The sequence below is a fragment of the Aulostomus chinensis genome, chromosome 5 (assembly GCF_037954235.1).
Source record: "Aulostomus chinensis isolate RoL2024-O1b breed Wild chromosome 5, RoL_Achi_v1.0, whole genome shotgun sequence".
In the NCBI taxonomy this organism is placed as follows: Eukaryota; Metazoa; Chordata; class Actinopteri; order Syngnathiformes; family Aulostomidae; genus Aulostomus; species Aulostomus chinensis.
This window is the reverse complement of record NC_141324.1, coordinates 11,019,345-11,044,279: the sequence shown is the minus strand read 5'-3', so window position 1 is coordinate 11,044,279 and position 24,935 is coordinate 11,019,345. Positions and strand designations below refer to the sequence as shown.

The following is a 24,935-nucleotide window of genomic DNA, read 5'->3' as shown; positions in this document are numbered from 1 at the left end:
TGGGATCAGCCTGCAGGGTTAGACCAACAGACAGAGCAACAGTTAATCTAACATTCACTGTTACTGCAAGAAAACAACAAGGTTTGCATTTTCATAGTTTTTTTGTTTGTTCATGGCATGTTAGTAGAAGAGCTGCGGAGATTTTAAACTACTGGACTGTCTGTCACACAGAAGCTCCTTTTTCAATGGGAGCTGGCAGACAGGATGCATTTAGAGTTTTAAAAGCTAATCTTGCTAAAATTCATGAATGACTGAACCATCAAAAATGAAAGTATATGTTACATACACTTTAACGGTACAAAGTGAACCACACACTTCAGTCATTGTCAATCTTGAACACTGACTATATCAAACCAAAACCAGTAACACAACATGTACTAATACGAGTGTTTACGTGGTGCGTCATGTATCCTGAATTTACTGCTCGAAGTGGGGCTAAATTTGACCTGCCTGAAGATTTGATTAAAAAAATAAAATGAAATGATAAAACACAAAGACTCACAATGACTGTGCTGTTGATTTAGGCCCATGTAGAGCCCTCATGATTAAAGGAAGACGACTGTCAAACAAAGAGGGATTGCGTACGTTACCGGCGTTTGTCTGCGTTGTGTAGTGTTTCAACTTTTTTCAGAAAGGAGGTGGACAACTTCTGTCATTCTTTTGTCTCTGACCATTGTACTCAAAGCCTGCAGTATCAAAGAACTAACAAGACAGCTGCATCAGGAAAGCTGGCTCAGGTATACAGCTCCAGCTAGAATTTGCAACCCACATTAAAAATAAAGTTATGACAATGACAATACACAATAAATAAACATACTAACAGAAAATATAAGACACATTAGGAGTCGGAAAAAAGAAGAGCAATAGGGATGAACAGAATAACGAGGCTGGGGAAAATGGCCACCTACCTCTTTCTACGTTGACCATAGCAGGAAAGAGGCAGAGGTGAGAGGGACCCAATACTTTGGGGGGAAGACAACAGGAAGTCGGGTCACAAGGAGGAGCTACAATAAATGCAGTTCCTGATACAGTTGGCTGAATATCAAAATAAAAGCATGGGTAAATAAGGAAATAATAAATAAGAGAACAGATTTTGTGTAATTATAACAACTCAAAACAGCCATGTTACACATATACAACATTTATGTGCTGCCTATGGGTTTTTGGTCGGACCAGAACATGTATGTGAAGTACTGTAGAACACCTACAATTACTAACCAGGGTGAAGGAAATGTAAGGGGAAGACAGGCATTTGTGCTTCAACAACATTCCAGTTTGTTCACTCATGTTGGTGAAATGTCAATCGACTTAAACTGTGCCTTACATCCATGTTGGAAGAGCAGTAGCAGTTCCTGGTTCAGATCTCTGCTGTACACCTGGTTCTAGGCCTCCAAGCGCTCGGAGTTATGAAGGTCTTAATCTGTGTGCAAGCTTGGGGAAAAGATGAGCTATGATGTCAAGATCAGTGTTTCCAATTCCTTAGTAAGGAAAGGAACCAGGGCACAGGTCTTGCAGGTGCAAGCCCATAGGCACATTTATTGACTAATAAATCAATTAGTAAATGGTGCACCTGGAAACTCTGAGGTTAAGGTGTGTGAGATGATGTGTTTCTCTATTTGAATAAAGCAGGTGTGAGTGTGTGTGTACAAATGTAAATGTAGAGAGGGTGGGAACGCGAGGGTACTAGGTGGCACAATCTGGCACTGATTGCACGTCAGCTCCTCCTCTTGTAGCCCCGGGCAGATAGGTCTCGGTGCATTAGTTGGTGATGCTGTGCTCGCAGGGCGCGCACAGATCCAAAGAGACGCACAGCGGGAACGCTTCCCAGACCGTCAGGCAGAGCCGTACCCTGTGACTGGCTCACAACAGAAAGTTGCTATTGGCTGTCCTAAAATTCTCTAGATGATATCATCAGCTAATTTACATTACAAGTAAGTAAGACGGAGAAAGGATAAACGTCACTGAAGACAGACAAAGTCAGAAAAAGAGCCTAAAAATGTTAAGAGCTTTGAATAAAATTCTTTCTGTTGATCCTTGAACTATTCTCTCACAAAAAAGAAAAGACCTAGAAACACAGAGCAGAACTGAATGAACAGCTGCTCTGAATGTTGAAGTTGCTAGACATAGTGAGACTGACCACCACAGCGCTTTGAGACTCACAAAGGTGTAAACTAAGGAACAGAGGAACGTGCTTTCATGTCACATTAAAATTTGCTGGTGTCACACCAACATTCTCCCAAGCATGGGCGCCAATTCCGTGGGTGCTCCAAACCCAAAGCACCCATGGAGATTGCCAAGCACCCGCGTGTGCCAGGCAGCCTACACTTGTCATTGATTTGCTCATGACCACTCCCCCGCTACATAACTGTGCACTGTGATGTCAGATAAACCACCAAAAAGGCTGGATGGCAACTTGCTGGTAAACCAGCGTAGTGGTTGATTTAGCCAGCAAAATGGACAAATTTGTGATAAAAAAAATATCCACCAACCCAACACTGTCTTCCAGTGAGAACTTTACTGTGTCAACAACACGCCCTGCGATTTTGTTTTACCCTCATCTTCATTGGAGCTTTTTGCATTAGGGACACATTGACATTACCTCCTCGTATGCACACACAGACACACCAGTGTGTAGACTGTGTGTGTTTGTGAAAGAGAGCGTGTGTGTGGGGGGGGGGGGGTGGATGGAGAAAAGAGTGTACGTGTGTGTTCTTGTGGCTGCTGCTGTTAATTGATCGAATGTATGTTTTGCTGTGAGACGAATGTGTGTGTGTCAAAATAGCAACGTGTCATGCAAGCCCGGTGAGCACCCACCAGCAGAAACATGAATCGGCTCCCAAGACCTGGAAAAGTCACTCGTTCTGTCACGAGTCACTCTGTTGGCAGCAGTCCAAGGAGAAGCAGAAGGCATCATCCTTCTGCTACGTCCATTCTTCCTTCTGTTGTTGAAACTGCAGAATAAGTGCAAACACAATTGAAATTCTAATGCTAGTACAAAAGTAAGGGGTTGTTTGAGCTCCGGTAGCACAGCTTTTAATTTGAAAGTGCTGCATCTACTGTAGGTACCCAGAGATCAAATGACATCATCGCGCTCAGCACACTCTCTGTCAGAGCAGCAGTTTTATGAGGCACCTGTCAGGATCATGTGCTCGTTGGGGCAGACAAGCACATGAAGGAGGGTGAACCAAAACTGTTGCGTTACATTTCAGCTCCTGTGTGTTTCAAGCACATCAGGACCTCTGGTATGCTGGTGATGATGTGGAGACTCGCTCTTGTGTATCATGGGTTGATCACCATCAGTTTCTCATCATGTACATTCTCACCTCAATAACATGTACCTGCATTAGGCCTCATATAGTTCAGTACCATCATGCAGACAGAATCATTGACACCTCTACACCACCAACAGCTGGCGCCACCAAAGCCGGCTGTTACTCTGCTCCTCTGTGGTTAAACTACCAATGAACAAGGGTTTAGGTGCGTCTCACGACTGCACAGCACTGCCTGTGTGTATCTTGTGTTTAGGGCTGAACACCAACATTCACATCTGAAGCCACACCAGCAATGTTCTAGCACTGTCATTCATTAGACAACAAAATAGAACCTTCCTGTGCCCTCCAAAAACCCTCCAGCCTGGCACACCCGACACCATGGCATCTCCCAATGTGGTAGGTTCCTAATATGGTGTGACACAGATCTCACTGAATAGAAGGACCAGGCACATCCTGTCCACATGGGTACTGGGCAGGTTAGCACGTGAACATGGCTGGGCTCCAGTTTTCTCTCTCAACCAAACAGGAACCTTTGGAGTGAAGCATGAGCTGTGTTCCTCCTTGCAACAACGTTCTCAGAAACTGATCTCAGACACTGTTTTGGAACTTAACAGCATGTTAGTAAGGAGCCAATGGCTGAGGTGTTGGCTAATGCTAACCAAAAAAGAAATCTCCAACTTGTCCAATGAGCAAATTAATTGTCATGGATGGATGTTGATAAAGTAATTGTTACATCTGGTTCATCAACCATAGACTGCATAGCCTCTTAGGTGCTGGTTGCAGGGGTGCTAACACTAGCACCGCAAATTTGTGGGTGACGTATTGGAGGAGAACCAGAGTTGGATTTAACCTTCACTGTTAAAACATGCTGAGATGTTGTTATTTCAGAGTCGGCTACACACCTCTGAGAACCTGGACTCCCTCAGCATCCCGTCCTGTCATCCTCTCTCAGCTTCCAAACTAGATCAGGATCCAGGCCAAAGACCATTTTGGAGAAAAGTGTATTTGAAACCTCTTCATCTCACAGGTTTAGCTCACAGGAGCATGGACCAGTTTGGGACCATTTAAACTGTCTCCGCTTGCAGTTGCGGGGGTTAGATATTCTACAGAACCCTACATACCCTACATTCGCCGGAGGGGGAAAAACCCTGAATGTGAACTTTTACAAGAGGACAGAAAAATTGCTCTGATCTTCCAATTTAACAGCATAAAATTTTCATTTTCAAAAAAAAGAAAACTACGGGGCAGGTTTGCTTCCAGCGAGCAAGCAGGAAGGAAGAGCATCCTGATGCATGTCACCATGTCAGCACGTCACCATGTCACCACGCCACCATGTCACCACATCACCATGTCACCACGTCAGCATGTCACCACATCACCATGTCAGCATGTCACCATGTCACCACGTCACCATGTCACCACTTCACCACGTCACCACGTCAGCATGTCACCACGTCACCACATCAGCATGTCACCACGTCAGCATGTCACCACGTCACCATGTCAGCATGTCACCATGTCAGCATGTCACCACGTCAGCATGTCACCATGTTAGCATGTCCCCACATCACCACGTCAGCATGTCACCAGGTCACCACGTCAGCATCTCACCATGTTAGCATGTCAGCATGTCCCCACATCAGCACGTCAGCATGTCACCAGGTCACTACGTCAGCATGTCACCATGTTAGCATGTCACCGTGTCAGCATGTCCCCACATCACCACGTCAGCATGTCACCATGTCAGAATGTCACCACATCACCATGTCAGCATGTCATCATGTCACCATGTCACCATGTCACCACTTCACCACGCCACCACGTCAGCATGTCACCACGTCACCACATCAGCATGTCACCACGTCAGCATGTCACCATGTTAGCATGTCACCATGTCAGCATGTCCCCACATCACCACGTCAGCATGTCACCAGGTCACCACGTCAGCATGTCACCACATCACCACGTCAGCATGTCACCAGGTCACCACGTCAGCATGTCAGCATGTCACCATGTCACCACGTCACCATGTCACCACTTCACCACGTCACCACATCAGCATGTCACCACGTCACCACATCAGCATGTCACCACGTCAGCATGTCAGCATGTCACCACGTCACCATGTCACCATGTCACCATGTCACCACGCCACCATGTCACCACATCACCATGTCACCACGTCAGCATGTCACCATGTCAGCATGTCACCACATCACCATGTCAGCATGCCATCATGTCACCATGTCACCACGTCACCATGTCACCACTTCACCACGTCAGCATGTCACCACGTCACCACATCAGCATGTCACCACGTCAGCATGTCACCATGTCAGCATGTCACCACGCCACCATGTCACCACGTCAGCATGTCACCATGTCAGCATGTCACCACATCACCATGTCAGCATGTCATCATGTCACCATGTCACCACGTCAGCATGTCACCACTTCACCACGTCACCACGTCAGCATGTCACCACATCAGCATGTCACCACGTCAGCATGTCACCATGTCAGCATGTCACCACGTCAGCATGTCACCATGTTAGCATGTCACCATGTTAGCATGTCACCATGTCAGCATGTCCCCACATCACCACGTCAGCATGTCACCAGGTCACCACGTCAGCATCTCACCATGTTAGCATGTCAGCATGTCCCCACATCAGCACGTCAGCATGTCACCAGGTCACCATGTCAGCATGTCACCATGTTAGCATGTCACCGTGTCAGCATGTCCCCACATCAGCACGTCAGCATGTCACCAGGTCACCACGTCAGCATGTCACCATGTTAGCATGTCACCGTGTCAGCATGTCCCCACATCAGCACGTCAGCATGTCACCAGGTCACCACATCAGCATGTCACGATGTTAGCATGTCACCATGTCGCCGTGTCACCACGTCAGCATGTCGCCATGTCACCATGTCAGCATGTCGCCATGTCACCATGTCGCCATGTCAGCATGTCACCATGTCACCATGTTGCCATGTCACCATGTCGCCATTTCACCATGTCACCATGTCACCACATCATCAGAAGAGCAGCAGCTCGTCTCCTGCTGTTGGTTGCTACAGCTACACCGTCTCTTCAGCTGCGCTTTAGCTGGAGGGAGAAAAGAGAGACAGGAAAGCTACATCTGTGTGTATGTGTGTGTGTGTGTGTGTGTGTGTGGATGTGTTTATGTGTGTGCATATGCGTATCAGTGAGTCACCTTTTGCGTCACTGAACCATTTTCATCCAGGGGAAACAAGGGATGTGTTCCCGTCACAGATAGTCACGTCCCCATGCCCGTGACCATGGGGGTGTGGCATCAATCGACTTCCTTCCCTTCTCAGGTTGGAGCTTTATGGGGCGGAGCTGCTGACTAATTGGGAGCACCTGGGCTCGGCGTCTCCCAGCTATAAGGCAGAGGGCCAACCTGGCCGGCTGGCATTTGCTCACTCCTCCTGGCCCACGTTGGAGCGATGGTTGCGTTCCATGAGTTACGTCTTGTTTAGTTTCCTGCATCCATCACACCGCACACACATATACACCCCCTGTACACTCATGCACACACTCGCACTCAACACTGACACTACTGATAACCACACTCCATTGTACATTATGGTTTGCCTTGTTTTGATTTTGCGTTATTAATAATAAATTATTAGTTGTGTGTCACGTTGACTCCGCGTCTCCCTCCTTCGATGTCACAATCTCTGAGCCGGGTTCATTTATTTAGGTACTGAATCTAATATTACTACTGGAAGTGACTGATTTTCAACAACAATACTATTGTTACTGCTAGTACTACTAGCTCAACAAGTTTGTGCTTGACTGACAGGCCTATCAGAACATTGTGGGACACAGACACCCAATGACCTGATGTCAGGTAATAACACATCGTTTGTAGTAACATCTGTACTGGATACTCCTCTCATCCCTGTGACGCACACACAGATCAGTAATAGCATCTGAGTTCCTTCCATGGCAACTCAGGTAGCACACATGACCTTTTACTTGACTCAGACTTGCTTTTGGGACTCATGAACAAACCGTACTTGGACTAGCTGATGAGCTGAAAGTTGTAACCCCGTGTCCAGGGCTACAGGGACCGCAGCAGCAAATCATGGCTAACACCAACAGTGTTCATACTTCATGACTCATAACTTTTGACTGTAAAATCAGAATCAAAAGAAGTGCTACCTGTGCATGCAATATTTGTGGTGCTGAATCAAGCACATCGAGCTTCATTAAGCACCTGAGAAGGTTTATGAGCAGGTCTGTCAATTGCTCTTGTAAAAGTTAACACTAAAGTGTTGCTTACTGTTAGCTGAGCTGCATTAGCCATGTCTCTGTTAGCTTGCCTCTGGCTCGTGGGATGTTGAGTAGATCAGATTGGTGGTTGCACATTGACTGTTTTCCAGTGATTGCTTTGCCATGATTAAAAAAAGATTTAAAAAAAGAATAAGGGTCAAGAGAGTTGAGTTAACAAGCAAGGAGACACTTGTGGATATCTTTGCTAGTTCATGAATGAAGAAGCAGTTAAATGGGCCTTAACAGCAGAAGAATGGGTGTCAAAATAAAGGAAAAATGAAATCAAGTGTCCTAGTAAGGTGTTAGACTCCCATGAGCTGCTGGAGGAGCTGAAGTACAGCTTGAAACTGATCCTACAGGTCTTTGGGGTTCAATCTTCCCTCATTTGATCTGTAGTGGTGGTGGTGGCGGTGCAGAGTGCTGTCTAACGTGTTCATCCGAAATCTCCCACAGGTGTTCAATTGGGTTGAGGTCTGGTGACTGTAAAGGCATTCACATCACTTTCATACTCATCAAACCATTCAGTGACCCCTCGTGCCCTCTGGATGGGGGCACTTTCATCCTAGAAGAGACCACTTCCATCAGGTTTTTCCTTTAATTTGTCACCCTCCCACAGATTCAATTACCCCCCCCCCCCCCCCCCATGCCCCTGTTATGTGAAACTTTACAATGCTGCATGCTGAATGGTCATGATGTATCGTGTTGGCTTGATGCTGGTAGGTACGTTAAGCTACAGTCATGCTTACATACATGGGAGTAGTATTGAGAATCTGGTCTGTGAAAAGGATTGTATTTCCCAAAATTGTGACGTAGTTTCAGTTGTAAGTTGTGTCCTTTGTTCCCTTCCATGAGCTGTAGAAGTCTGTGGGAAATGAATCCAGTTAAGCAGGACAGCCAATTGCGTCTATAACAGAATACACAAGAAGGTCTGAGAGTGATGCTTATTTCAAAAAATGAATTTTTTCTTTCAAGATTGGAGTCTTCAGAACACTGCTTTTTCCCTCCTGCATTACTTCTTTGTGGCTTCAGAACCCTCACTTGACATGCTCTCATTCTGCTTCATACACTTTTGATTGTTAATGGTACTTCTGGTGCCTCTGACGAGTCAAAGCTGAAACTTGATTTATTCATACACGTAACTATAAAAGTGTTGTCAGATTCCTAGATGATTCTGTAAAGTTGTTGATCCATGTTCATAGGATCCAAGTACACATGGAAGCTTTATAGTATCTCTGTACTCTCTCCTTACTAATAAATACATTCATTTAACAAAGAGTTGGAGAACGCAGGCCTCCACCAAGGCTTCCTGCTCAGTGAACGACCTGGTGGTTTTTATACAATCAAGCAAAAACCAAAGCAGCTCCTTCTCTGCTTCGGACAGCATGAGTAGACACTTAACCCCGACCTTCCAGGGCAGTACTCTGTGGCATGTGCTCTGTCTCACCTTCTAGTGTTTGTCCTGTGCTTGTGTACTTTTACTTCATGCTATTTATGGAAGTGTTCTGTTGTTAAGTCAGTCATATTTGTCATATGCTAAATTCCATTTTTTCAGAGACTCAAAGATCCTCTGAGTGGCGCCGAGTCGTAACCTGTAAAACTGTCTGTAAGCCTCCAGTGTGTTGGGGCACCACAGGGGTCACACCATCATTTCTGGGGTCATCAAATGGTTGTTAAACAATAAGAAGAATTTAAGTGGAAGCATTTTCTTCAGCACTGTGCTGCCAGTCCCAGTGTGCAGCTGTATGGTTGAGTACGTTTGAGTCCGAGAGCGTATGCACTTGAAAACTATGCTATCATTTCATGAGTAAACTAAAAACTATAACAACTGGTATAAATTTAAAGCCAAAACTAGGGAGTGGGTGTGATCATGATCACAGGCGGGAACCCAGGCTATACTCCCCACCCCAACTATTTGGGGGGGGTTACCTTTGGTGGGCCTGAGGACCTGAACTGATAGTAAAACAGGGAGGAAGAGTGAAGCTCAACAGCATTCTAAAGCAGAGCAATGGCGGGCTAGCATGGTGGAAACAGGAGTTTTGGCCTCGCTAGTGGACGGCGAGTCTTTCAAACTGTCAGCACAGATTTACAGGCTGCTGGCGCCACCAGGAGGATCAAGGCCTTACTGCGTCTATTGTGGTGTTGCTTGACATCTGCAGCCTCATCACTGATCTGAATATCTCCTGATGCAGCCGTGTGAAGGTGGGATCGTTTGATCTGAATGACAGAAACTTCCATATGCACTGCACATGACTTCTTGTGAACTGCCAGCTGATCTGCTCTTCTCTGCTGCTCTCATCTCTCCTTTTCCTTTATGACCTTCTATCCTTCCTCTTTCTCTCCTCTGATCTTATTTTCTCTCTACACTCCTTCTGGCTTGTCTGTGTGTCTCCCTGCCTGTCTTTAGGTTCAGATAGTGCACAAAAAGCTGGACTTCAGCCATGTCACGTCTCGCTGTGGCTCCAAGGACAATATCAAACATGTCCCTGGAGGTGGCAATGTAAGTACTGCAGTACTATGAGTACTGCTGCAGCAGACTTGCGTGAGGGTGGAAACATCATGGTTTTTACCAATTCCAAATTTTATGATGAATTACTATAAAAGCCTATGTTGATCAGGAAGAGATCAAAGCTCAATTCGTGTCCTGGTATATGTGTAAGGCATCATGTACCTGATAGTCGCTCAAAACCAGACATGATTCTTGACCTTCATCTGAGAGTTAAAACCAAGCTAAATCCCACTTCTGCCCTTCACACCTCCCATTTAAAGTTCCCTGCGCACTAAAAGGTGTTTTCTCTATTGTTTCTACACATGGATGTTCAGCCTCCACTGTGCAAGAAGATGCATGTGTCCACGAGCATGGATGTAGACACTGTCAAGCCTTCAGACACAGACACTTCTCTCTGCTGCAGAGCTCAGACCCCATGCTGCTCAGCTCAGCACAACGGATGGTAGTGGATGGGAAGTCGAGCATACCTCCATCTTGCCAGCTCAACTTCCAAAACTCATAGGTTCTCCTTTATGTATTCTAGTTTCAAAAGATGAAGGTGTTGTTACCCAAAGTTTTGAGGTGCAGTATCAAAAAAATTGCACCCAGTCAAGAAAGTAGTTCCATCTATGTGTCTGTTACTTGTATCAGAACATCTCAAATTGTTTTTTTAAGGGATGTGGATATCAACCCTCATTCTTGAGAAGCCTGAAGCCCCTGTGTGTTTGATTATGTTTGAAAGTAGCAGGATGCTACACAGCCCATCAACTAACATTCATTAGCTGGCTAACGGCTAATTAGTGGGTAGCAGGAGTCTGTGGGTCTCCTCAGGGAGAGGTGGGTCTCTGCTGCTCTCTTGCTGGGGGGGGGGGGGGCAGTAATTGTAAATACATTTCCCCAAAAAGTTAAAGATATTCACTGCTTCCTTTTTGCTCATATATATATATATATATATATATATATATATATATATATATATATATATATATATATATATATATATATATATATACATACACACACACACATATCATAGCCCAGCATAAATAGGTAAGCGAACAAGCAGTCAGTCAGCCATATGGTGGAGGTCTGGCTCTGGCTCTGGCTCTGGGTCGGGGGCTGGGGAGGTCTCGATCTGCTGGTCTGGCTCTGAACATGGTGGGGGATTAACTGAACACTCGTGTGATCCTTCGAGGTGTTTAAGACTAGTGTCAGTAAGCAGGTGGGCTTGTTGTGGGTGTTGTTCTTACAGTTGATACATGTATTCTACTGGACCAGTGGAGGGTGCAACCTCCGTTAATACCTGGTCTTAAAGACTCCAGCTGGTCCTGATGTATTACCAGCCGAGGACAAGCCGTCTTACAAGTACTACTCTACTAGAAAGTTTTAGAGCATTTTTATTATTTCCTTCCTCATATCCTCATGCTCTCAAAGATCAGATTCAGACTGTTTTTATTTCTTAGCAAGGCCCCTAATATCACTAAATGTATGTATGCAGAAATGAAGATCAGAACCAAGACCAGAAATATACTTCCATTCTGAGACTAGCAGCACTCCAAAACCTGGGGGAGATCCTGCAAGCTAAAAGCATTGTTTGAAGCTATAACACAGCTGACTACCATTGGTTGGTTTGTCCTGTTCATCAGGCAATGGCTGGCCTCTCACCGTGAACATTTAGTATCCTTCAGTGACAACATGTAGGTCAAAGGTGATGGCACATGACGTGTGGCGTGAATACTGAAGTCAGAGTACACATCTCCTCCCTGCAGGTGCAGATCCTGAACAAGAAGGTGGATGTGAGCAAGGTGACGTCCAAATGTGGCTCCAAGGACAACATCAAACACAAGCCAGGTGGGTCTGAACACACCATGCTAGCATCTTCATAAGCAGCAGTTGGTGCACTGACGGCAGTGTGAAGGCACTGTTCCTCAAAGAAAGAGACCTGATGCTGAGTTGAAGACTCTCTTACCTGCCCAGGGGGCTTATGCCTGTCCTGATAACAGCTGTCCATCTACTGCCTCAAGCTGACACCAGGCCAGCCATGGAGCAGCTACGGTGCCATATTTAACTACATGTCGTCACACCCAGACAGTGTTGTGCTGGCAGCAGGAGACTTTAACCCTGGGAATATATATATATATATATATATATATATATATATATATATATATATATATATATATATATATATATATATATATATATATATATATATATATATATATATATATATATATACACACACATGTATATATATTCCCTAATCAGAAACTGCGGATCAATGCCAAGGTAGGGACTCGCATCGAGCAAGGTGCTCTGTCTTTAAATCTGGGAACCCCACAGGAATATAAAGAGGTGCAGAAGGGACAGAGGAAGGGGATTCAGGAGGACTTCAGATGCATGGGGCAGGGAATGAAACATCACATGCTACAAAGACAACCATGCAGCCTCAGGCTCCAAAGACAACATACCTCCTGACACCCTGAACCAGTTCTTTGCTTACTTTGACTGTGAAAACGGAGAGGCCCACATCCAGCCTGCACTACGAGAGAAGGACCACCTGACAGAGCTCCAACATCACCACGTCAGATCCTGATCCTCCACTTGGAGGGGCCAGATGGGATCTCAGGACAGATCTTTAAGGCCTATGCAGACCAGCTATTATTTACCACCTTCTTCAACCTCTTGCTTGCACAGTCTGTCATTCCCATATACCTTAAGGCAACTGGCCTTGTCCCTGTTCCAGGAAAACCACAGTGGACTGTCTGAATGACTACTGACCAGTTGCTCTAACCCCCATGTTCAGAAAATGTTTCAAGACCAGTTGTTTCCTACGTAATAGCTGCCATCCCTGCTGATCTTGAGCAACACCAGTTTGCACACTGAGCAAACAGATCAACAGATGATGCAGTCAAAGCAGCTCTCCACTCAGCCCTTATACACTTGGGACAGAACGTCAGGATGTTTGTTGATTTCAGTTCTCATTTTAACACAACAATCCCACACAAACTGGTTCAAAAACTGAGTGACTTGGGCGAAGGCAGTTCACTGTGGGTGCTGGACTTTCTCAGGAACTGATCTCAGCGTGTGAGGATGGGAGGTCACGCCTAATCCACTCTCACCCTGAGCACTAGAGAACTGCAAGGATGTGTCCTCAGACCTTTCATCGATTCCTTCTTCACAAATGATTGCCCCCCATTTGCCCCTCTGACACCCCTGTAAAATTGCCCATGACACGTCAGTCGTAGGACTCATAGCGAGCAACAGCAAGACACACTACGGAAATGAGATCCCACATCTGGCACACAGGTGTTCCCATAGCAACCTGGACTTAAACCCAAACAAAACAAAAGAAATAGTAATAGACTGCAGGAGATGAAGGTGGGTGGAGCACTCCACACTCTGGATATGTGGAGAGGAGGTAGAGAGGGTGAAATGCATCAAGTATCTGAGATGTTATATCTCTGCTGACCTCAACTGGGCCATCCCCACCTGGCCCAACAGTTCTACCTGCAGAAGATAAAGCAGGCCCACCTTCCTCAGCCCCTGCTGATCAACTTCTGAGGGGCTGCCATCAAGATACTGTTTCACAGCAGAGGACAGGAGGACCTGCAGCAGGTGTTGGGGACCACCTTGCCCTCTCAATGGTATCTGTGCTGGCAGGCTCCACAGAAAGGCCAGCTGTAAACACCCACACTGGTCAGGAGCTATTGACTATACTTGTATGTATACTACAACTAGAACGAGACCATGCAGCAAATATACTGTACCTAGAGTGTACTACACACAGAACTACAGTGCACTACAACTAGAACGAGACCATGCAGCAAATATACTGTACCTAGAGTGTACTACACACAGAACTACAGTGCACTACGACTAAAACTAGACCATGCAGCAAATATACTGTACCTAGAGTGTACTACACACAGAACTACAGTGCACTACGACTAGAACGAGAACATGCAGCAAATATACTGTACCTAGAGTGTACTACACACAGAACTACAGTGCACTACGACTAAAACTAGACCATGCAGCAAATATACTGTACCTAGAGTGTACTACACACAGAACTACAGTGCACTACGACTAGAACTAGACCATGCAGCAAATATACTGTACCTAGAGTGTACTACACACAGAACTACAGTGCACTACGACTAGAACTAGACCATGCAGCAAATATACTGTACCTAGAGTGTACTACACACAGAACTACAGTGCACTACGACTAGAACTAGACCATGCAGCAAATATACTGTACCTAGAGTGTACTACACACAGAACTACAGTGCACTACGACTAGAACTAGACCATGCAGCAAATATACTGTACCTAGAGTGTACTACACACAGAACTACAGTGCACTACGACTAGAACTAGACCATGCAGCAAATATACTGTACCTAGAGTGTACTACACACAGAACTACAGTGCACTACGACTAGAACTAGACCATGCAGCAAATATACTGTACCTAGAGTGTACTACACACAGAACTACAGTGCACTATGACTAGAACTAGACCATGCAGCAAATATGCTGTACCTGAGCTTGTTGCATGAGTATCACCTGAGCATGTCTATGGGAGTCACTCCCTGCTATAAGTCCCTCAGTGAATGCTTTGAAGTGAATCTATTAGCTATCATCCTATTTTGGGGGTCTGGAACTGGTCCTGGACCTGATGACCTCAGAGGAAGCCTCCTAGACCTTCAAGCTTGTGTTTCTCGCCGTCTCTTCCTGGTATTTTCTGCATCCCATGAAAACAGTCTGTGTAGCGTAGCGCTCCCCCGAGCTCTCCTCCGTGAACGCCCCTGCCACGCCCACTCCTCTGTGATTGGTCACCGTTCCGAGGACTTCTGAAAGGCTGGCGAGTGCCAAGATCACGCCTGAGACACATGCATGTAGGCATGTACGCTTCTTTAGATTAGTCTGTCATGAGTGTAACATTGTTGGTGAAAATGAGCGGCTACATTTATTCACCATGCCACTAAAATAGAGTATACCCTTTAAGGTGGTATGTTTTCTTACACGATCAATGCATGAGTTAATGCCCTGAACAACTCAGTACAACTAGATCCCTCCCCAGGAGGAGCAGCCGTCATTCTCACCTGCAGCCAGGTGACCCCAACGACCCTCCCGAGGGGGCTGGGAGATGTAGCGACAGCCTTGCCAGGCCAACGACTCTCAGTAACACCTGACGAGTCATTGTTTTCGGGTCTTACGACCAGTTGTTTTTCGTTTTTTGCCACCACCCTCCTGGTAGATAAAGAGCTGATATTCCCCACCAGGGTTCAGAACTGAAGAAGCCTCTTTGATGAGAGGCGAAACGTCTTCTACTCACACGAGGTTAGTCCAGTTTACCATATTTTATGCTTTTTTGAGACTCATCCTGGTCAAAGAGAACTCCTAGGTTCCTTATGGTGGTGCTGGGGGTCAGGGTGGTGCCTCTCAGGGTATCTAAGTATTTAATCTCTAAGGTGTTTTGGGCCCAGGACAATGATTTCAGTTTTGTCAGTGTTTAATAAAAGGAATATTATGGGTCATCCAAGTTTTTATCTCCTTTAGACAGGCCTCCAGTTTAGTCAGCATATAGCTGACAGGTGATGTACTTTGAGGTGTGAGTGGGGGCTTGACGTGTTACTGTCTTTAGCCACAGCCTCTTTAAGGCAAATAGTGCACATGCGCTCCTCTGTGTTGGCTGGCTCACCTGCATCATCTGGACTAAAGAGTAAACAATCCCAGACAGGGGGTTGCATTTCTTTTCTTCATGAATCCTCCTGTTGCTTAATTCCCAGAGCTGCTAGCACCACTTGCCATCTTTCTCTGCTGAGCTGCCTGTCAGGTTAGTGGATCAGGCAGCACATGCCTGCCCTCTAGTGGTGCCTGCTAAACACTACAATACAGCAGCTTCATAGAAAAGGAGTGTCTGTGGAAGTGGTAAACCGTACAACCACTCAAGCCTAATTCAGTACGCTACAAACAGAAGTACAGCATACCACAAATACAAACACAGTATCAAACAAACAAAACTGAGGTAAACTAAAACCGAAGTACTGTTTTAGTAGTAGTACAAACACAAGTTCTAAACCAAGAACTCGAGTGAACATGTACTCTGATGTCTACTCTGGGTCAGTCTTGTAAGTTGCTCTTTGAACTCAACGCACACCTCATCACTCCTACAAATCTTATTATTACGAGTAATTATTCTCAGTAGTATTCTTAGTGGTAGTAGTCGTAGTAGTGTAGTAATATCATGTGACAATGGTACACTGAGACAATAGCAACGTGATTACCGCAGGTGGGCATCCACTCTTCAGGAAATGACATCATTTTCACACAGATTACCTCGATGACTCACTGACTACTCCTACTGTACCTACAGTAGTACTAGATGCTATCTACAGCAGAACCAGGTACTGTCTTTGACCCAGTTCTCTTTCATGAGCATCATTCTCGTCCCTGCAGGTGGAGGTGACGTCAAGATTGAGTCCCACAAGCTAAACATCAAGGCCAAGTCTAAGATCGGATCCCTGGACAACGTGAGTTCAGGCAATGGACACAAGGTCAGACTTACTCTGTGAGGTCAGGGGTGCACGGGGGGAGGGTATGCTGACTCACCCAGAGTGTGTGTGTGTGTGTGTGTGTGTGTGTGTGTGTGTGTGTGTGTGTGTGTGTGTGTGTCTGTGTGTGTGTGTGTGTGTGTGTGTGTGTGTGTCTGTGTCTGTGTGTGTGCGTGTGCAGGATGAGAAGACAGAGGAAAAGACTCCCTCTCCCCCTAGTTCTGATCCAACCACAGGCCCAGCAGGTGTTGCTAAGGAAAACGGGCTGAAGGAGGCCACTCCTACTCCGTTTGGGGGAGACGGACTGAGGGAGCCCCTCAGCATCGACAGACGCATCACTGAGAAAAGTAGGTGACTCAGCAGCAGGTGTAAAGAGTTGTTTCCTCCTCCATCCTGGCCAGGCAGCAGAGTCAGTAGCTGAGCATCACAATGCACAACCGTGACCAGTGTCCACTGCCGCACGTTCATGATCATATGATGTGACTGAGGCCAGTGGGACAGTGGCGTGCGGCGCTGCAGCTGGCGTTCAGACTCCATTTTGCCAGGCAACTGGTTCCATCATTCATCTTCATTTCTTCGTTGCCCCAGACAGTTAGAGTCTGTTAGCTGGGGACCATTAGGCTGCTAATATCTCCACCTGTGTGTGTGTTTGTGTGCGTGTGTGTGTGTGTGTGTGTGTGTGTGTGTGTGTGTGTGTGTGTGTGTGTGTGTGTGTGTGTGTTTTTCTGTCTCTCACAGATTGAATCTTAGTGACCTGGAGGTGGCGGCTGGCTACACATGGCACTTGCCGACCTGCCAATCAAATGACCAACCAACCCACCACGCTGCAGTCACATTCCTCTGGCCCTGCCCTCCATCTTGTCCACTGCAGCACCAAACTGACCGTTTGCCTCTCGGTGTTTCTCTGGAGTCCACAACCTGCTAGCACCCTGACCTTTGACCCCTCAGGTTGACCTTTGACCCTGCCTACCACAGAGAGGATCACTCTCAACTGATAAATTTCCCTTGGTAGCCGTGGAGTAGAAGCCTCAATCCTAGCGCTGCTAATCTGATGTCCCAACACGATAAACCCGCTCCGCTGTGTGGAAGTCTACTGAGCATAGCCAGTGTTTCCTAGGATTCCCCGTCTATGAGTGTCATTCATATCCCCTCCTACACATTATTCTACACTTCTGTGAGACTTTGATCCTCCAACCATATAAGCAGACCTGTGCTAATGCTTGTTTGACCCCACCTCCAGACCAGGTCCATGTCCACGTGGTCCAGACTGGGCTACCGAGCTGAGCAGGTCTGCCATGTAGCATCCTGTCACCCTCTCTATTAGCTCCAGTCCCACAGTTGTACAACAGCACCATGTCCTGTAATAGGCAACTCTTCAGCTCACTAGTCTAATGTTATCTTCACTGTATCCACCCGTCGTGTGGCGGCTCCTTCTCCCTGGTCCGTTCAAATCATGATGCTCATCGCTAGTGGTGGTCTAGAGATTGTAGAGTATTTGGATTAGAAACTGCTGGGATGTGAGTGGACCTGTAGCTTTTAAGAAAAACAAGGAATTTCAGTGTCAGAACAAGAACCTGCAACTAAATAATTCAAATCAATTATTATTGTACGATAATCAGCAAGAAAGGTGGGCATTAAGCCATTTGACAGAGGACTGCTGCTCAGTAGTTCGGCTCAGCTCAATAGAGCCACGGCGTTTGACCCTGAAGGAGTGAATATTGAAGATTCAATCTTGAGTAGGAGAATTAAAATGCTGCTAACCCCAAAATCTAACTAATGAGTATTAATGCCTGCTAAAGTGATACTTCACCCACGTGTATTTTTGTCTTTCCAAATTCTCACTACTAGGAATATTGAGGTCACTAAGATGTTTTTCCCTCCTGCATCTCTTCTTAGTGACTCCAGACTGCAGGAAGAACCAGCCACGTAGATCCAACTTGAAGCTAACAGAGACTGATGCTAACAACTGCAAGCATGGCGAGAACCACCTGCTCATACACATGAGGAGAACCAGAAGTGTTGGTTTGTTTCTGGACAGTTTAGCGGCTGCTAGCCATCCATCTCACTAGGAAGAGATGCAGTAGGGTAAACATCTTAGAGTGCTAAATACTCCTGTTAGTGTGTACTTGGAAGGTAGAATACCTGTTGTGCGTGGTCTTGTGTGGTGGCAGCAGAGTGGAACTGTTTGCTGTCACACCACTTATTGCTGATGATGTGAAGCCATTCATCATCAGCGTATGTCGCACTTTTAGCAGACCAACTATGTTGCTGGAGAATTCACCAAAACTGTGGGAGGTTGTTGAATGTGTTGGTACTACTAAACGAAAGCTGTTAGAATCAATCCCGGTCACATGGATTTAGCACACGCCCACAAACTACCACCACAAGACAAAGTACAAGCAATAGACTCGTGTCACTGCAAGACCTAGAGACTGTCACTCTCTGCCTGACTGACTTGTTCACAGACTTGAAGGAACACGTTCTTAACTGTGTCCCACACATAAAAAGGATGCTGGTGCATCAACCCTGAGCGCCCCCATGTCCTGTAGTGGTAATCCTAGCACCCCCAGCACATTTCTCCTCTAGTGCATGCAGCACTTCCTGGTCACATGGTTCACCCTGAGGGAAAAGGGTGTGGCCACATCCTCCTTTAAGTCGTTCCTGTGACACCTGCAACTTTCTACACACTTGGATACAAAACTCAGACAGGACAACAGAGAGCTTCTTACGCAACAATGACGGGCTGAGTCGCTGTCATTTTCCTGTCATAGCCATCACAGGCTCGCCTCACTTAGACTCCTCCCACTTCCAGTTGGTTCACCGCACCTCTCTGACAGCAATATCCTAGCTGGGAACGCCTCTCGATACTGCCCCCTGCAGATGAATTGAGACAACAACCACTGATCCTAACGTTCATTGACTGACAGAAAGTGCCATTTAAGGAAATAACGTCACATTCATGGCAAGTCTAGAGCTGGAACTTTCTTTGCAAGTTCATTTGTTGATTACTTTTACCAACAAAATGGTATAGAACATACTAGAAGCTCCTAGACACGTGCGGCTACTTATAAGTTGTAGCCTGCATCTGTAATGTAAATAGATGGAAGCTCCAAAGTTTTCCTGCATGTTTGTTCAGCTTCTTCTTTCTTTTTTGAAGCATTGACTGCTACAAAAGTAGTGATTAATAGAGAGTATTTGACAGCAGGGGAGAGGAGGAGCTGTCCACGTCCAGTCAAAGCCATGAATGCAGCAGTATTTCATTGAGACAGAACTCAGTTACAAGCTGAGACCATCCAGTGATATTTGAATTTGTTTTTAAAGTCACAAAATGCATTTGCTACATTACAAAGGCCAGATGATATATTACCCAGTTATCCAAAAAGTGAAAATCTGGAATTGATGAGAATTGGCAGGAACAGAATGACGGTGGCTCTCTCTCCATTTTGTCCAATCTCAAGCAACAAGCAACCTAAATTCAAACATTTCAGATCTTGTGCAGAACAAAGAAACAAAAACCCACTGTTTAATCTGATTTTACAGACGAGCAGTCTTGTTGAGTGTCACTCAAGCAGAAGCAGCCGTCTACAGTGGTGGGGGCTCGTTGTCTACCGGCTGTATTTCTATGCATCGTGCATTGAAGTGTGAAACCAGTGAGGTATTTGTGGCCATTAGTTGTCAGATGTGTGACGTGTTGCTGCTGCATCCATCCTGTAGAGAGCGCTGTGTAGCCTCTGGAACACTGATAGTCTGGCTATGAGACCTGACCCCCCCCCCCCCCCCCACCACCACCACCACACACACACACACACACACACACACACACACACACACACACACACACACACACAGCTTCATCGGCCATCCGGCTATGCTTCCTGCCTGGAACTACTAATACTCGTCCAGTCATAGTAACTGTGTACTGCTCCCCTCTCGTGCCCTTCGAGCACAGTCTTGTTAATTCCTGAGGCACTAAAGTGATATAAAAGTTGCTTTACTCTTTGCTGGTAAAACTTTGTCAGCTGTGTACTGTACATTTGTGCTTTTGGGAGCAAAATCAAGTCTTGGTAGTTAGTTGAAGTTATGATAATCAAAGAGCAAGTGATCAATAGTCGTCAATAAAGACTAGACAACTAAAAACACCATGTAATCATATTTGATATTGTACTGTTCCTCCAATCATGGGTTGCCGACAAGTAACATGTGATTCGTGACACACGTGTGGCTCACATGAGAAACTCAATTTTGGATATTTATTCCAGAATAGAACAAAGGAAGGTGCAGGTATGAGCCCATGTATATAAACTAGCTACAAGTCGTCGTGTCATGTGACGGTTGGGCTGGCGTTGTATGTCCGGAATGACCTTTGGTGTTGTGCTACTGGCGATGATGGTTGAACACCCTGCTACCATTGGCTGGTTTTTACTCTCTGACCAAGTTACTGATTCTCCTGCATACTCAGTGTTTGAGTAAGTTATGAACCCAAAAGGTTTGTTGATATCAACCAGTTTGTTAACGAAGAGCAGAAATGGTGACAAATGCAGAGCAGCAGATTAGTTTCACATGTGAGGTTTGGGAGTCGCACATGAACCCTAAACATGGAATCATCATCTGTTGGGATGCAAAATGATGCATTTTGATATACTTTACATTATTTACTGAAATTTTCAAAGTACAGCTACAAATCAGCCTTGATGCGTCGGACCTTGATAATTTGTTCACCATTTATTGATACTGTGTTACATTTACAGGACATGTAGGGATGCCAACAGAAGTTGCTGGTCAGTAAATCACTGATCGACAGGACACATCTCACATGAACAGTTCGGGTTTAATATCTCGGTTGTAGCTCTTGGAAGACAAAATAAGTCATCCTTATGGAAAGGACAGATTTTGTCAAATGTCAGCAAATATACTTTATTTTCAGTTCTTTAAACTCCATTTAACTTTAGGAAGTTACCGTCTGCTACAAAGAGCAAACACCCCCCCCCCCACACACACACACACACACACACACAAGTGTAGGTAGAAGACCAAGTTCCTGCCTGAGGATGTGAAGAGAGAAAATTACAGCTTTGTAACTTGGACAAAAAGTAACAACCAGAGTCACTTGGATGTGCATCCTCAAACGTGACGCACCAGCTATGGTGTTTCAACACCGTCCCTCCACAAGAGTCTCACCCTGTCCTTTGTACATAGATACCACGTTTTTATCACTTCACAAGCATCTCCAACAAAAAGAAAAAACTCCTTCTTTACAGAGTGTTGTGCAAGTTGACAGAAGAATTTACAAAACGTACTATGATTATAAGATTAAAAGCATAAGAAAGGAAAGCTGTACTTTTTTCTTTATTCGGTCTTTTTTCCACCTAGAAAAGGGCTGCTGAAGTCTCAAGAATGTTTTTCAAATGTATCAAAGATGCAAAATTACATGAATGAAGTTTGTCTCTGTTCTGTTGTCAAAGATCGCTCACACATGAAAACGCTCGTTTACCTGATTCAAAGGGACGAGCGACCTGAGGGAGGGCTTGCAGGGGGAATCCCAGGATGATGCACTCAGAGTTAGTTCAGTTTAGTCAGTCAGAAACCAACCGCGAACCCAAACCAGACTTAGACTTTTGGCATGTTGTAGAGAGTAAAGTTCTGTATTAGATGTCTGGACATCGCTACCAACACAGGACTGAATTAAGGAAAGACTTCAACCTAATAACACTCCAGAAAATACTGGTTGATTTGGCCCAATCAGGATTGCGGACGTACAATAAATCCATCAGTTCCATATTAAAACTGCTCGTGTCATGAGAAGAATTCCGGATCAAGTGTTGGTAGATATGCACCAGCAGCCCCGTGGGTGGCCTCCCCCTACAGGGGCTGATCAGCATCACAGTGCTGAGAATGTGTCTTCTTCTGTCGCCAGCGTCTTGTTTCCGGCCTCAGCAACACTAGATTGAACTCAAACTCCAGCTGTGTGTGCGAAATCCCAACGCTGCTGTTTAATTCTCCTGGAGTATCGACTGGAATTGGGCCTAATTTTTGTTTTTGATCTGTGGTTGCTGGCACAACTAAACATTTCCAGTTCTATAATCTTTGAGATGAAACAGGAAAAATACGCTTTTCAGTGCTGTGATGTGGATCCACTGTGGTGAGTGTTAGATCATTCTGTAGGGTGCAACACCATCGCAAGAGCATGCAAGTGAAGAAAAAGTGACCGCTGGTTGTTCCAGGCATCTGTCTGTTTAGCTAGAGCTCATCTCCCCCCTTGAAATCTGAATATTTGGTATGGAAGAGATGTTCATTGTGATTATTTGTTAACCAGTGATGTGAAAATTAATCATGAAATAAAAGGATGAGCAAAAGGTCTGGTAGTGGCAACACTCATTTTTTCTTTGGCGTATTTGAATGTAGTTTATTTTACGACAGTTTTCAAACATTATTTAAACTTTCATGAAGTAGATTGGACCATAATCATAAGTCAAGAGTAAACATATGTCACGCAGTCTCAAAGCGTCCACCTGAGATAAGGCAGGTAAAAAAGCAAATTCAGTCCTGGCTGGAGCTTGAAATTGAACAAAAAAGGAAAAGGACTCTTAATAGTTCTTGAACCACATGGATGAAAAGTGTGGTTCTGGAGTGATTTGACAGTCACAGCATCACAGTCAGTGCTGCTGGCACTGACACGTGTGGAAACACAAATGAAAGGTTTCACAGTGATTGAGAGATTGAAAAAAAAAATGCCTCCTGAGCTGGAACCCAACATGGAACCATCAAGACGTGTTTAATTCCAATTCAGATTTCATAAGCACAAAACGAGTCTTTCACATTTCTCCAAAAGTTCTCAGACATTTACAGGAAGGTCCTAAAACACTGTTGAAGAAATTCCAAGCATTCTTTGTGTCACATCATGATAAAAACAGCTTTAACCTACAATAAAACTTCTATGAAGTCCCAACATCGAGGCTGAAGGAGAAACAACAACAGCAGCTTTCACCACTAGAGACTGTTGAGGGACCACCAACATGCTGGAGCAGGAGGAGCCAGGACCACAGGTCAGGGGGGATGGACCCTCGTCAGCAGACTGATCTGACAATGACCATCGTAACCAAGCTGGACACCCAGCCCCCCCGCACCTGGGTACCACGGCTGCGTAATAAAGTCCCCTCTGACGGTTTGCTAGAAGAGGTTAATGCAGCACTGCAGACTATCACTCTTAAATTCTGCTAAATAGTATACAGCTGAAACCAGGTTAACCTCAGACAAACCTGTAGGCCAGACACACGTGGGCGGCATGGCTCAGGGGTAGAGTGGCCGTCTAGCAACCAAAGGGTCGCTGGTTCAATCCACGGTGACCATGCTGAAGTGTCCTTGAGCAAGATGCTGAACCCATAATTGCTCCTGATGAGTAGGTTGGTGCCTTGCATGGCAGCTCCACCATCAGTGTGTGAGTGTGTGTGTGAACGGGTGAATGAGACTACACTGTAAAGAGCTTGGAGTGCTGCTGAGGTAGAAAAGTGCTCTATAAAACTGAGTTCATTTACCGTTTACACCTGGACTGCTTTGCTCCTATTGACCATCACCAACCCAGTACAACAGTATTCTAAACCTCCACCTGTCTTCTAGACCCCATCCCAACTAAGCTGCTCCAAGACTCTCTACCCTCGTTAGCCCCTCCCTCTTAGATATGATCAATGTGGCGCTGGTATCTGGTTCCGTCCCTCAGTCCTTTAAAGTAGCAGGAATTAGACCCTCCTAAAAAACAAGCCTGGATCCAGAAGTTCTACCAACTACAGACCAACATCACATCTTCCTTTTCTCTCCAAGGTTCTGGAGAAAGCAGTTGCTAAACAGCTCTGTGACTTCTCCATAGCAACAGCTGATTGGAGGATTCAGTCAGGTTCCAGGTTCATCCTAGCACAGAAACAGAACTAGTCAGAGTTACCAGTGACCTCCTACTGGTACCAGATGAGGGACTGGTCTCTGTGCTGGTCTGATTAGATCTCAGTGCAGCTTTGATACCATTGACCACCATATCCTTCTACAGAGACTGGAACCTGTCACTGGTATTAAAGGAACTGCACTAAACTGGTTCAGGTCATATTTACTAGGTCCATCTCAGTTGGTACTAGTTAATGTTGGTTCCTCTGAGACCACTACAGTCAGTTCTGGTGTTCCACAAGGGTCTGTGCTTGGACCAGTCCTCTTCACCCTGTACCTGCTTCCTCTAGGTCACATGATCAGGAAACACTCCATTAATGTTCACTGCTATGCAGACGACACACAGCTGAACTCATCAATGATCCACATGGAACAAA

At 45.6% G+C, this 24,935-nt stretch overlaps 1 protein-coding gene across 10 annotated transcripts in view; it reads left to right on the top strand.

Annotated features, from left to right (window-relative positions):
* Positions 1-23,010, top strand: part of LOC147261177 (uncharacterized) — a 164,700-nt gene extending 141,690 nt beyond the window's left edge. For 6 of the 10 annotated variants that reach the window (XM_086203108.1, XM_086203106.1, XM_086203110.1 and 3 more), the window contains 5 exons: positions 9,983-10,075; positions 11,833-11,914; positions 16,535-16,632; positions 16,811-16,976; positions 17,368-23,010. In XM_086203108.1, the coding sequence (XP_086059234.1) occupies positions 9,983-10,075; positions 11,833-11,914; positions 16,535-16,632; positions 16,811-16,976; positions 17,368-17,372 (444 nt within the window). In that variant the 3' untranslated portion in view covers positions 17,373-23,010. The remainder of the gene's footprint in view (positions 1-9,982; positions 10,076-11,832; positions 11,915-16,534; positions 16,633-16,810; positions 16,977-17,367) is intronic. The other 4 variants (XM_086203104.1, XM_086203111.1, XM_086203112.1 and 1 more) reach the window with 4 other exon arrangements.
* Positions 23,011-24,935: the final 1,925 nt, after the last annotated feature.